This window comes from Lactuca saligna, chromosome 6, assembly GCF_052625555.1.
Source record: "Lactuca saligna cultivar CGN05327 chromosome 6, ASM5262555v1, whole genome shotgun sequence".
In the NCBI taxonomy this organism is placed as follows: domain Eukaryota; kingdom Viridiplantae; phylum Streptophyta; class Magnoliopsida; order Asterales; family Asteraceae; genus Lactuca; species Lactuca saligna.
Genome location: NC_136422.1, coordinates 62,682,690 through 62,697,158, shown reverse-complemented (window position 1 = coordinate 62,697,158; position 14,469 = coordinate 62,682,690). Strand labels below are relative to the sequence as shown.

Sequence of the window (14,469 nt, the reverse complement as noted above, 5' to 3'; positions counted from 1 at the left end):
ATTTTTGTCAAAAGGGTTATCGAGAAACTCAAGAAAAAGGCGAAATCCGAAATAAAAGTACAATAAAATGATAAAAAAGCAACAAACTTTACTGGGATTTTCATTATCAGATGAAGAACATAAAGAAGCTCGTTAATAACATAAATTCTTACATCAGAAAGCAGAAGAGCCAGAGTGAAAATAAATTAGGAAATGAAATCTAAAAATGGAGCTCAGATCTTTGCAAGACACTCGATCTTTATCTCCAATTCAATGAGTAAATGAATGGACGAACTTACAGCCGATCTTTACTTATTCTATCGACATGGTGATGGTTTTAAAACATCAAAGAATCGTGCAAAAACAACCTCCATTATCGTCTTCGTTGTCTGTATCTCCTGTTTCACTGTAATAAAAAGTAACAAATTAGATCATAATCGAAGTGAATTTCATGTAAAATCACGATAGACTACAAGTAAATTGATGACGAAAACTAACCTGGATTCAAATTCTTTGATATCAACAAGTTGTTTGCCTAAACTATCCATCCATTGCACTTTTTTTCTTTCAATTGGCGATCTTGATTCGGGGTCACACTTGTTCTTCATACAACTTCTGAGAACAATAGTTTCGATCTCTGGTTCTTGCTTTTCATCTTCGGAAATCTCTTTATTGACTTCAATAACTTCTTCAACATGATTTTGATCACATGGATCGATTACAACAGATGAAGGAGGGACATGAGGGGAATTTTCCAATTTCAAAGGGCCAGAATTGTAAAGATGAGTAGCAGTTGAAGGTTTGCAGAAACATATGAATGAAGGACAGTGGATCTTGCAGAACAAAACCCTCATGAAAATACTCTTCATTAACTAATCACTCATCTGTAAAACTCACAAATTCAACCCATTAATCAAGAAACAAGAACAAAAACCCAAACATCGATCTTAAATCCCTAAAAGAGAATTGGGATTTTTTTTTTTTTGTTTTCAATATTTCGATATTGGCAATTTGGCACTCATCTTTAACAAATCAAGTGGCAAGATTCATTAAAAGGTGAAATCTTGGGAGAAAATAAAGATCACCCAGAAGAATTCGAGGCAAATAATGATGACCCAGAACTCGGATTTCTTGCTAAAAGCAGAGGAAATCTAAATTTGAGACCAGATGCTTTGCAAAGAATGAAGAAAGGAAGAAAAAGAATACCTCCCAAACAAGAATTTGTTCTCAAGACATGAATTTATTATCCACAAATCTCTGTTTCCTGAGTTACTATTTTAAAAGAGAAAGGAATAAGACAAGACAGTTTTTTTGTAACCTTTATCTTCTTCTTAAAGAGAAATAGGGACAGGAAGAAAGAAGCATTCATGAATCTTTATTGACAATTCTGCCCTCCAAGATAAGGAATATTAGGAAAACACAAGAAACCATGTTAACTAGTAGTAATTCCTTCCAACAAGATCAAGAATCTGATTTCTATTTCGATAAAGCAAAGGAAAGATTACTTTGAAGTAAAGATGTCATGGCCCAAATCAAGCCATGAAACTCGACATACAATTAAATAGAGGTGGATTAATGAAGCATAAGAGACAAACAAAGGATAAATAAATTGAGAAGATGATTGGGAGTGTGAGCTGTCGAAATAAATTATATAGAATTAGTCAAAAGTTAGGAAAAGGAGACCTACAAAAGTCATCAATTTGCTATTTTGATAGGCAAAATCTAGTTTCAGCACATTCTCTAATCTTTCTAACTGTTCTTTAACTTACAAGAATATATATAGTATGTGTGTCATTACTCATAAGTAACTGTCATGACTCATGTTTTTCTAACCTTTTCTCTCCTTTTTCCTTGGGGTGTTTTGCCCTTTTGTTAAAGGAACTTTTGTCATTGAAAGATCCACTTGATAATAAGCAAGGCTAGAATTCTTTTTTTCTTTTTCCTGCAACAAAAGTATACTCTATTCAGTAGATCTAATAATTTGGATTTTGATTTGTCTTAAAATAATCATAAGATTCATATTTTGTATAGAGTTTTTATTAGAGTTATACTTTTATTAGTTAGAAATCACTACGAGATTGTAGTATTGTTAATTTGATCTATAAATTTGTACGGATTGTTTATATTGAGCCATGATGCAATGTCCGAGTGTTTGTACATTACATCTAAAAACAATTTTATGATATTAAATAATGAGAATTAGATAATTAATCCTAATAAAACATAAATAATGGTGTGTTTTGTTCATGGATTTTGTAAGAATTAGATTTTGAAAGAATTGGAATGTAAACTCCAGTAAAAAATGCATTTGATCGACAAAATCAGTAGTTAAATTCTTTTAAGTTACATTAAATTCTATGTCCATGGGAATTGGTTATTGTTTCGGTTAAAGACAAAGATTTTGGATTTCATTCATTACATTTTATTATAAAGAAAAAAAATCTGCTCTCACTTAATTTTTATCTAAATCAAAACATATTATCATCATATCCCCATCTCACCTGCCAACTTATCCACACCCACCCCACCCCACCCGAGACCTACCCTACACCATACCTATGCCAACGCCAACAGTCCAACACTGAAGCCCGCCCCACCCACTTGGGATTTTTATTCAAAAATTGTTTCAAAAACACAAAGATGACAATGAAAGACTTTAATTTTGAACAAAATAAAACTAGTTTATTCCCACCAAAAGATCAATTTGCAAAGTTTGGAAAGAAAACAACAACCATAGAAGGGAAGAGTTACAACCTTTGAAGTCTTTGGTTCCTTTTGGCAATTAGGAAGTTGATAAAGATGACAAACAAATCAATGAAGAGCTTCTCTAGAAGTATCCACAAGCAAGATTAACCATAAAAATATGTTAGTATACACTTGTTAATAAGTTACTTTTAAGCTATAAGACATGTCTAAAAAGTCTAAATAGAAAGAAATTTATTTGTCTTTATTCCATGCTCCATTTACAAGAAAGGAAGAAGGGAGAAAGAGGTTTTAATCTTCAAAAATGGCAGCCCCAAAGAGAGCTATGTGCTCTCGGTTTTGCTTTAAAGAATAAGAAAAGAAGCCAAGAAGTACAAACTACAAAATGCTTTCAAGTCCTTATTTGATATATCTTCTAATGTAGAAAAACGGTAAGACAATAAAGTCAAAGGAGTAAGCTTTCTTGCAAGCATGGAGTAAAGATTAAACAAAGGAAAAAACAATTCAAGACTATATCTCTTGACTTTCGACCACAAGGTCAAGGGGGGACAAAATCCAAATGCTCTTTACTTTATTCAACTAGTTAATTACACATATCAACTATGTAACACTCGGTTCCCGATACGTATTTAAATTTAATTAATTGTATGTTTTTACACTGGGACACGACGAGTCGGAGAGCCCGACTCGGTGAGTAGGACTGTCTGGATGAAATCCTAATATTTAGGGTTTGCATCCTATTTAAACACCTTATCTTGTCCCAACCCAGCCTTTATCGTCCCTCCCAGTCCAGAGAAGCCCTAACTCGAAACCCTAATCAATTATTGAGTGTTCTTGAGCTTTTTGGTGCGTTTTATGTGTACTTGAGGTTAGAGAAGAAGAAGGAAGCATGAGAGACTCAGAGGAAGCAAGAAGATCCATAGGTTTTGGCACATTTCCAACTCATTTGAGGTATAAAGCTGAAACCTTTACCATCTATCTTTTCTGTGACAACCCAAAAATTTCTAGCTTACATTCTTCATTTCTTATCAAAGTTAAACTCGTTTTTGCTATTTTCTAGCACTGTTTGGAGTCAAATAGAGTGTTTAAAGCCTAGTATAAGCAGGGTAGGAGTCGTGGGATAGGTATTGTGGGTGTATCGCCTTGCATTTGAGCCAATCACACCAACACAAGGTGTGTGCGGCCACACACCCATCCCAACCGCACACTCGCCCTATATATAGAACACTTAGCCATTTGGAACACTTTCTACACTTCCACAAAGCTAGGACCCGAAAATCCTCTCAAGTATCATCCAAATCTCCTTGAGGATCTTCATAAAAGGTAACATCTTACACCAAGAACACCAAGAACACTAGGTGTACGGCCGTACACCCAACCGCACACACCATGTATGGCCGCACACCTGGCCGCACACATACATATAGTGTGTATTTTGACCATACACTCCTTTGTAAAGCCACATGCCCCCTTCATACAATCATATATGGTTGTAACACTACAATATAAGTGTTTACTAGTCCCTAAGGTGGTCCCACTTCAATAATTAGTTGCTTTAAACACTAATTTTATTCATATATGTATCATTATATGTAAAATAGGATCTGCGTGTGTGTTCAAGCCTTCACTTGACACCTATCATCCTAGACAATCTGTTCATCCAAACCACTCACTACAGGTGAGTTCATACCCCTTAATTAACCTTTTAAATGTTTTATTTTGGGGGGGGGGGGATACAAATTGAATACTTATAGTTATTATATCAATCACATGTGATTAATAACTACCAAACTAGTGGATTCTTACTGTTCAAACTGTTTACCAAACTGCTGTACTTCAAAACTGTTTTACAAACTCTTTTACTTGTCAAATACTTTACTTAAACTCTTTTACACTTATATTCGGTGTATCTGTATAGATATAGTTATATAAGTAGGACTGAAAGGACTTAGGACTGCTAGCCTACCCTGCTTCATGTTCCTTGTTTGGTTGTGGACTTAAGGTATCAAGGTTAGTTGTCCGAAGGTCGTTTGAATCCTAGTTATATATTATGTATATGTATATAGATATAAAAGGTTATTTCCTTCATAACCATTCCATGCCCTTGGGTAGCAAGGGTATTCAAACATGATCATACATTGCTAGTAAACTACTATAGGAGTAGTTTAGATGATACTAATACTAGTACTAGAACAATGAAACCTACAATGAGTCAGTTCATACATGAGTCAAAGGATACAATACCCTTGAGTAGCAAGGGTATAAAAACATGTTAACACTATGATGAGAAACAAACAAAAGGCACTATGATGAGAAACAAACATACATGCTACATAGAGAAAGAACACATAATACAGCTAGCACACATATACATTACATATACATTAACACAGTTATGTGAGCCATTAAATAGGGCATGGCACTACCTGCCATGACTATTTTTGTATCAGAATCTCCTTAAATTGGGAGCGTATGAGTTTGAGTATAGATCTATACTGGATTGACTATCCTACACCTTGCTGCTCGCTACAGTGGGACTTGCGAGTCTACGGGTGCCAAACGTCATTTTTACGGCATCTTATATTGTCGTTTTACTATTGAGTCGTTAGCAAGATACATGCCGATCACATGTTACCTTAAAATTTACAATTGCTTAAGGTAGTTAGTACAACAGTAGCTACTTAATACAACACTACAGTACTATAATATTTTTCCCATTACATTCACTTCGTGAACATGCACACGATGCACAGTAATGTAAAAACTATATTTTTGGTTAATGATAGTTGGATTTGGGAAAATACACACTCTTTCAAGAGACACACACATAGTCACTAGATGCTTTGGTAGAAGGCTACTCTTAGTAGGAAACATAGGGTTTTCTAGGATAGTTCAAAAAAAATACAAACTTTACAAAACTTATACATTACAAATATCTTACAAATGCTTTCATACAAACTCAGACACTAATATACTTATGATCTCACCAGCTTTAAAGCTGATACTCGCTTTCAAAATAACTTGTATTCTCAGGTCACCAGTAGACAGGTACCGGTGCTAGGTTTTTGAGAAGATGGAGCTTGTTCAAGACTCCTCTTTTATTTTGATGTACTTTTTGGTGTCTATTTAACTTGACATAACACACTTGTATGAAATTATATTATTAATGCAATGGATGATGTTGTTGCTTGTTTACTACTTTGCATTGTTGTGATACTTGACGTCCTCCACCCCCGAACGATTCCGCTGTTCAGGTTTTGGGGTGTGACAGATTGGTATCAGAGCATTGTTTATAGTGAACTGAGGGTATCAACCCATAAAAGATATACGAACTATAAACACAAGAGGGATTAAAATACTCTGATTAAGAGTAATAAAATATTTAACTAAGTATACATACCTGCATTCATACTGAAATCAGTGTCACTAGGACAGAACAAAAGTATTACGATTGTTGGACAACACAAGTAGACTTAGAGACATATGGTCAACCCTGGGAAGATGTAGCATGATCAACTACATTATCCAAGGAGTGACTAGCATGTGCCTAAGGATGGTTGTGAGGTTGCAACAAGTCTAAAAACTTACCAACACTACGACAATAAGAACAGTAGAACATAACACTAAACTTAAAATACTATAGGAGTATTTTGTGATACTATAATTACTTATCTGAGAACTAAAGGTCTTTATTGGTATGTCAATGGTTGTCTAGTGGATACACTAAGGTTATATGTACCTAGGGTGTCATAGACTAAGAATCTGTGAATCTTTGCTTTATTTCATGTCCTCGTTGGGATGTGGGCTTAGATTTAGGATCACTTATTCGAAGGTCTATCATGTTTCAGAATACGTATAACTGGTATGCCCTAGACAAGTATTGGAGTAATTGATAAAGATCACCTTATAATTATCTAGTTAGTTCATCTATTAATTAATTCCTTACCCCTTTTCTCGCGTAGATATCATGGCTGGATTCCATCATCATGACGACCTGTACTTTCCACCCAATGGAAATGCTGGATGGATTGAAGCAGAGTCCGATGATGAGCATCAAATCCCTTTGGATGATCACCAAGCAGAAGGATTTCGGATGGATCTGACTCTGAGCCCGAAGTCAACAACCTACCTCAAGTAGGTCAAGCCCCGAATAACAACCCCTGACCCATATTTCAAGGACCCACAGCTCTGTGGGGCACAAACTTGAATACATGGATCTAGGAACAGGGTCAGCCCATTCCCTATAACGGGGACAGAAGTTTCTACAACCTCACTGAGGGAGGTTCTGCTGACAAGGTCCTACCCGTCATGGTTCGTAGGGTTTCTCGAACACGATACTAGGTATCAACTATCAATCGAGTCTTGGAGATTGACGCCAACTCTGGCGTTAACATTGTCCTCATTCTCCAACTAGAGTCTGTTCACGAAAGGGCTCTGGTTCACAATGCAGCTCTTCGGAGGGAACTCGCTAAAACCCGAGCTGAAGTCAGAGAACTTCGAGCTCAGCAAGCAAGAACTGATGGGCGCATGAGGGACATATAACGTCTCTTGTCTGGATCAAGAACTCACTCTGGTAGTTCTCGTTGCCGATAGATTCTCATCAACTTCTCTCTTTTGGATATAACCTAGTTATGTAAAACTCTGGTCTAATTCCATATCTTTGTAAATCATAGGCCTGTTAGGTCTTGGTTAGGTTGTAATTCTATCAACAATTTCCCATTTTGGTTGATGTAAGGCCTCCTATTGTTGGCCGTTTTTGCTGAACTTGTTACATCTGTAATTCCAGTAATATTGACAGGTACCTAATCTTATGGGAATTATTATCCAAATGTGATCATCTATTGGTTCTAGATCTACATTCAATCGTATTGTTGGGCTATGATGAGTTGGTCCATGAGTCATTCTCATCAATTCTCCCATTAAATTCTTATCAATGTTTTCATCTTCATAAATTTTTAGATCAAGGATGCCGCCTTGCAGAAATCCAAGGAGAAACCCTAATAACAAAACACCACCTCCTCCACCTCCTCAACCACCTACTCCTCAGTTCGACACGACAACCTTAAATGCTGTTGTAGCTGCAGCTGTGGCTACAACCATGGCTCAATATCATTCATCTGGTTCTACTGGAGGAGGAACCCCTGTCCATTCAACTCATGGTGAAATCCCGGTGCGCTTGAAAGAGTGCTCCTACAAGGACTTCACCAACTGTAAGCCATTGTCCTTCAAGGGGACTGAAGGAGTCATTGCCCTCTCACAATGGTTCGAGAAAACTGAATCGATTTTCGATATTTGGTCCTGTCCAGAGGAGAGCAAGGTCAAGTTTGCAGCTTGCACCTTTGAAATAAAAGCCCTTACATGGTGGAATAGCCATGTTAAATCACTATCTCTCATAGCGGCTATGCTATGGGCTGGGATACTTTGAAAGACCTCATGATTGAGGAGTACTGCCCGAGGGGCGAGATACAGAAGCTGGAAGAAGAACTATGGAGCCTAACCATGAAGGGCTCCAACGTAACAGCCTATAGCGCCAGATTCTGCGAACTGGTGGCTCTCTGTCCCAACATGGTTCATACAGAGGGAAAGAAGATTGAAAGATATTGATGTGTGTAAAACTCACTTAGTTTTAAACCTACTTTAATTATCAAATAACACACAAAAGGCAGTGAACCTATCAATTGTGGTATAGCTAAATAAGCAGGGTATCGAACACAGGGAACGACAAATTAAATTAAAAACTAATTCTATCTAAGTTGATTAAGAAATAAGGGTTTTTCTCTAGTTTTACAAGACTAGAAACTTACTAACTATAACTAATTTAAGACTAGAAAATAACAATTTAACTAGATTCAATAATTGGAAAGGAACTTCTGTTTAGTTCAACTCGGTTAACTCTATGGTTGATTTCAAGGTAATAGTGCAATGGATTAATTCTTTCGTTGGTTATCGATTCAAGTGATTAGGTTCATGTTCACTTCCCTAATCCTTAGCAAATAAACTAACTCAAACAGTGGCCAATTGCTTAATTTAATTATATTTACTAGATTAATTATTCGGGTTAAGTTAGACTTGCAATAGCTAATTAATTTATTATTCTTAATTAACCTCTTGTTTGATGGTCATCTTACAAGCTTGCATATGAATTTACTCAATTTCCTTATTAATTCTAGTTTCATATTCATTAATCCTAGACATATAGTATAGTGGTCACATATCATATGAGGTTGATAATCAATAGATGTTCATGCTAATCAATTATCTTCCTATTAACAGAAAATTAATTATTATTCATACACAAGGTTCTTTAGCAAGCTAAAATAACAAAAATTCACCAACTTGGAATTAATCCTACCAATCAATCAAACCATATTGTCAACTTTGTATCCCCAAGAAGAAGTCTAAAGATTTTAGTTCATAATCAAAGTAAATAACAGCAAACAAACAAGTTCAAGTTGCTTAATCATATTGACAAAACAAAAGAATAAGTAGAATGATGAAATTGCGCCTTAATTACTCCCGGAATTGAATTCTAGCTTTCTTTGTCGACTTCTAGGGCTCTTCTGGCTTCTTTATCGCAGCAAAGCACTTCTAAAACTTCCCAGAATTCTCTTCTCTCGATCTGTGGAGTTATCTTTAAATAAGCGATCCGACTCGTCGAGTCAAGTGGTGACTCGTCGAGTCCCTCTCACATTCTCCGTATTGCGATAACTATCTGGAATTCCGAATCATTATCCTTCTGATTCCTCGACCGGACTCGTCGAGTCCAGGCTCGACTCGCCGAGTAGAAGCCTTTTTTAGGTGTTTTTCTTCTTCATTCCACTCTCAAGCTCCTAATCGCTTCTCTTGCTTCCTTTTGCTTCCGAGCTTCATCTTTGGACTGAAAAACATAATTTAACACTTTTAAGTACCTTTTGTCCATAATATGCGATAATTTAGCTAATATATGAATAAAAAACTATACTTAATACACACTAAATATGCACATATCAATATATATGCGGGCTGGTGCCACCGTACCAGGGAAATGTCTTGGCATCACACCTCGCTACATTTGATAGTGCCAAACGATTGGCACAACGGATCATGGACCATGGGGTTTGTACCCTGGCCGCAACAACAACAACCCTAGCCATCTCAGAACCCACAAGAACCGCTGATTCCAAGTGGAAGTTTTGGGATGACAAGAAGAAGGCTAAGGCTGCCAAAAAAGCTGCATGTTGTGGCAGTACATGCTGCGATAGCACCTGCCGCTGCTGCTCCGGTAAAGCAGTATGCTGGAAGTTTGCCCAAGTGCAACAAATGCAACTTCCATCACATCGGTGCCTGCCGGGAAATGCAGTGTTTGAACTGCAACAGAAAGGGGCACACTGCCCGTTTCTATAAAGCTCCGGCGAAAGCCAATCAACCAAGTCCCCGGCGCAGGAGTGGGCCAAGCTTGCTACGGATGTGGCAAGGTAGGCCACTACAAAAGGAACTCCCCAAAGGCAAGGTTTGCCGGTGGAGTGGCAAGAGTTCTGGCCATAGGCCATGAGGAAGCAGTAGCCGACCCCACAGTGGTCACTGGTACGTTTCTCCTCGATAACGCTTATGCATGCATTCTATTTGATAGTGGAGCGGAGAGAAGTTTCGTGAACCAAAATTTTGCTCATTTACTTAAGCAAAAATCACGAGCACTTAAAGAACCGTTCACTGTAGAAATGGCTAATGGCAAGACAGAGAGCACTAGCAGTATATTCGTAGGGTGTACCCTAACTTTAGACAGCCATTCATTTTCGATCGATATCATGCCGATCTCAATTAAAAGTTTCGACGTCATTATCAACATGGATTGGTTGAGTTCTCACCGTGCCGACATCATGTGTTACGAAAAGGCTGTTCGCCTAAATCTACCGTCTGGCGAAACCCTAATAGTTTATGGAGACAAACCCGACACGAACCTTCATATCATCTCGAGCATTCAAGCTTAGAAATTCTTGCGAAAGGAATGTCGAGCATTCCTTGCTCATGTGGTCGATGTGAGCCAAGAAACGAAAGACATTCAACACATTCCAGTAGTACGCGACTTTCCCGACATCTTTCCAGAAGAACTCCCAGGATTACCTCCTCAATGTCAAGTCGAGTTCCGAATCAACTTAGTTCCAGGGGCTACCCCAGTAGCCAAATCGTCCTATCGTCTAGCACCTACAGAGATGTAAGAATTATCCTGTCAACTCAACGAACTGATCAGCAAGGGCTTTATAAGACCAAGCTTCTCACCCTGGGGAGCTCCAGTCTTGTTCGTCAAGAAAAAAGACGGATCGTTTCGTATGTGCATCGACTACAAGGAGCTCAACAAACTTACCATCAAAAATCGTTATCCGTCGCCTCGAATCGAAGACTTATTTGATCAACCTCAAGGGGAGAACTTCTTTTCAAAGATCGGCTTAAGATCCGGATATCACAACTACAAGTGCCAGGGGAGGATGTTCCGAAGACAACCTTCCGAACTCGTTATGGGCACTACGAATTCGTAGTGATGCCGTTCGCATTAACAAACATGCCCGCAATATTCATGGACTTAATGAATCGGTTGTATCGTCCTTACTTGGATCAGTTCGTCATCGTTTTCATTGATGACATACTGATATACTCTCGTAGTAAGGAGGAGCATAGTCAACATCTGCAACAAGTTCTGGAAACATTACGTTCGAAGAAACTCTACGCGAAGTTCTCGAAATGCGAATTTTGGATTCGACAAGTCGAATTCTTAGGGTACGTGGTTAATGAAGAGGGATTACACGTGAACCCTTCCAAAATCAAAGTCATTGAGAACTGGTCAGCACCGAAGACGCCTACATAAATTCGTCAATTTCTAGGCCTCGCTAGCTACTATCACAGGTTCATTCAGAACTTCTCCCGCATAGCGAAAACTCTTACAACACTGACCCAGAAGGACGTGGCCTTTGACTGGGAAGAGAAGCAGGAGAGAGCGTTCTAAACGCTCAAACGAGCCTTGTGCACCGCACTAATACTATCCCTCCCAGAAGGGATAGAAGACTTCGTAGTCTATTGCGATGCATCGAATCAAGGGCTCGGATGTGTTCGGATGCAGCGAGGTAAGGTCATCGCCTATGCCTCGAGACAACTGAAGATACATGAGGTCAACTACACGACCCACGATCTTGAACTAGGAGCAGTTGTGTTTGCTCTGAAGATATGGAGACACTACCTATATGGTACGAAGAGCACTATCTTTACAGACCACAAAAGCCTGCAACACATATTCGATCAGAAGGAGCTCAACATGAGACAATGACGGTGGGTCGAGCTACTCAGTGATTACGAATGCGGAATTCGTTATCATCTGGGTAAAGCCAACGTAGTAGCTGACGCCCTAAGTTGGAAGGAATATTCTGGTTGTAGAGTCAAATCATTGACTATGACTATCCATTCACACTTGTCCACACAAATTAAGGTGGCTCAGCTCGACGCTTTGAAGCCTGAAAATGTGGTGGGTGAATTCCTGAGAGGAATGGATAAGAACTTGGAGGTTAAGGGTGGCAGAGCTTATTATTTCATGGATCGGATCTAGACCCTGAAACTTGGTGGTTTCAGAGACTTGGTCATGAACGAGGCGCACAACACTCGTTATTCTGTACACCCAGGTTCAGATAAGATGTATCTGGATCTTAAAAAGCTATACTGGTGGCCTAACATGAAAGCAGAGATTGCTACCTTCGTGAGTAAATGCCTTACTTGCGCAAAGGTCAAGGTCGAATACCAGAAACCCTCCGGTTTACTGCAACAACCTGAGATCCCGGAATGGAAGTGGGAGCGGATCACTATGGACTTCGTAACCAAGTTGCCCAAGACAACGGGTGGACTTGATACCATATGGGTCATCGTCGACAGATTGACCAAGTCTGCACACTTCCTGCCGATCAAGGAAATAGACAAGATGGAGAAACTTACAAGAACTTACATTAGGGAGATTGTACTACTACACGGTGTTCCCTTATCCATTATCTTCGATAGAGATAATAGGTTCACTTCTAGGTTCTGGCAGTCGCTACAAAGTTCCTTAGGAACTAGGCTAGACATGAGTACAACCTACCATCCACAGACCGACGGGCAAAGTGAGAGAACTATCCAAACCTTGGAAGATATGTTGCGAGACTGTGTGATCGACTTTGGGAAAGCATGGGATACTCATTTACCCCTTGTCAAATTCTCCTACAACAACAGTTATCACACGAGCATAAAGGCTACTCCATTCGAGGCCCTCTATGGCCGAAAGTGCAGATCCCCTCTGTGCTGGGCTGAGGTGGGTGATACCCAGTTAGCTAAAGGATGAGTTCTTGACAGCACTCTCACCGGTCCGGAAATCATACGGGAAACGATGGAGAAGATCCTTCAGATCCGCGAACGATTGAAAGCCTCCAGAGACCGACAGAAAAGATACGCTGATAAACGAAGGAAACCGTTGGAATTCCAGGTAGGCGACTGTCACACCCCCAAACCAAGGATGGCGGAAACGTCCGGGGGTGTAGGACTTCATGTATAGTATCATAACCACAATTTCAATAGTAATTTAAGCAAACACAACCAACATATATATAATTGAAAAAGTTACATCACTTGTATGAATTACATGTTTCAAAATCAATTACAATATGTTGACAAAATATGAAAAGTTTGACGCCTTAACGTCCCATCCTCAAAAGCACTTGATTACCTGTTTAGTGTTTTCCTGAGAATACAAGTTGTTTGAAAAGTGTCAACACAAAGGTTGGTGAGTTCATAAGCTTTTATTAATAAACTTAGTAGAAGTCTTTCACATGTAAATGTCGCGTTTGTTTCAGAAAAATCCGATATTTTCCTTGAAATCTGTAAAATGTAGCCTTATAACCAAAGACCAAAATGTATAAGAAATCATCATTACTTAGTAGAAATGTAGTGAGTTTAAAATGATATGGAAAGTAAATTTTTAATCAACCTAAAACCTACTTCGGTTTTATGAAATCCCGTAAACTTTATGAATTGTTAACTCCCTAGGTGAGTCGCTATAATCATACTGTGACTATGTAAACCTGCCACAACGTTTCTCAGGCATCGCGAAAATGAAATGACATTTGTCACCCGTAGACCTGCAGGTCCCACTGTAGCTAGCAGCAAGGTGTGGGGTGTCAAACCCAATATAGATCTATATACAAGTATCACGTTCTCCCTCAAGGAGATTCTGATTATAACTACCAGGAATTATATCCCGCACTCGGACGTACGGGGAGAGAGAGAGTCTCACAACATAGGTTAACAAGTTTACGTGGAATGTGTGTGGATATAAATCTTTCTTGTATGAATGTACCCTTTTTGTACGAGTGTGTTGAGTGATGTATCATAAACTATACCTATTATAGTTTATCAAAAATGTATGTAATATGTATGAATTCGTTTATGGAAATGTATTAGCGTTGTGAATTTATCAAACTATACTTTTTATAGTTACATAATACGTGTTCTAAAATGAATGAATAATATTTAATATGAATGACTTAGTTTCAGTTCATAATGATAAACTAACAAGGAAACACACTCAAATATTAGAACTTATGATTATACACTTTGCTCAACATAATACAAAGTGTTATGATATTTACATGCTGTTGGCTAACTTTAGCCATTCTGCCCTGTTTTGGAAAACTCATAGAAAAATCATACGAAGTCGAAAACTAGATCTGTAAATTCTGAGAGTTCACAAAATGTGTCTAGTTTACTCATAATTTTTATCACGATTTTTAATGACCTCCA

General features: G+C 38.3%; 1 protein-coding gene across 1 annotated transcript; it reads right to left on the bottom strand.

Moving 5' to 3' along the window:
* Positions 1 to 68: 68 nt before the first annotated feature.
* LOC145001970 (uncharacterized) lies at positions 69 to 1,494 on the bottom strand. The gene is made up of 3 exons (XM_078961294.1): positions 1,186 to 1,494; positions 478 to 863; positions 69 to 385 (listed from the first exon to the last, which is right to left on the bottom strand). Exons 2-3 carry the CDS (start codon positions 846 to 848, stop codon positions 325 to 327), a joined length of 432 nt encoding a protein of 143 aa, XP_078817420.1. The 5' UTR covers positions 849 to 863; positions 1,186 to 1,494; the 3' UTR covers positions 69 to 324.
* Between the last annotated feature and the right edge of the window lie 12,975 nt (positions 1,495 to 14,469).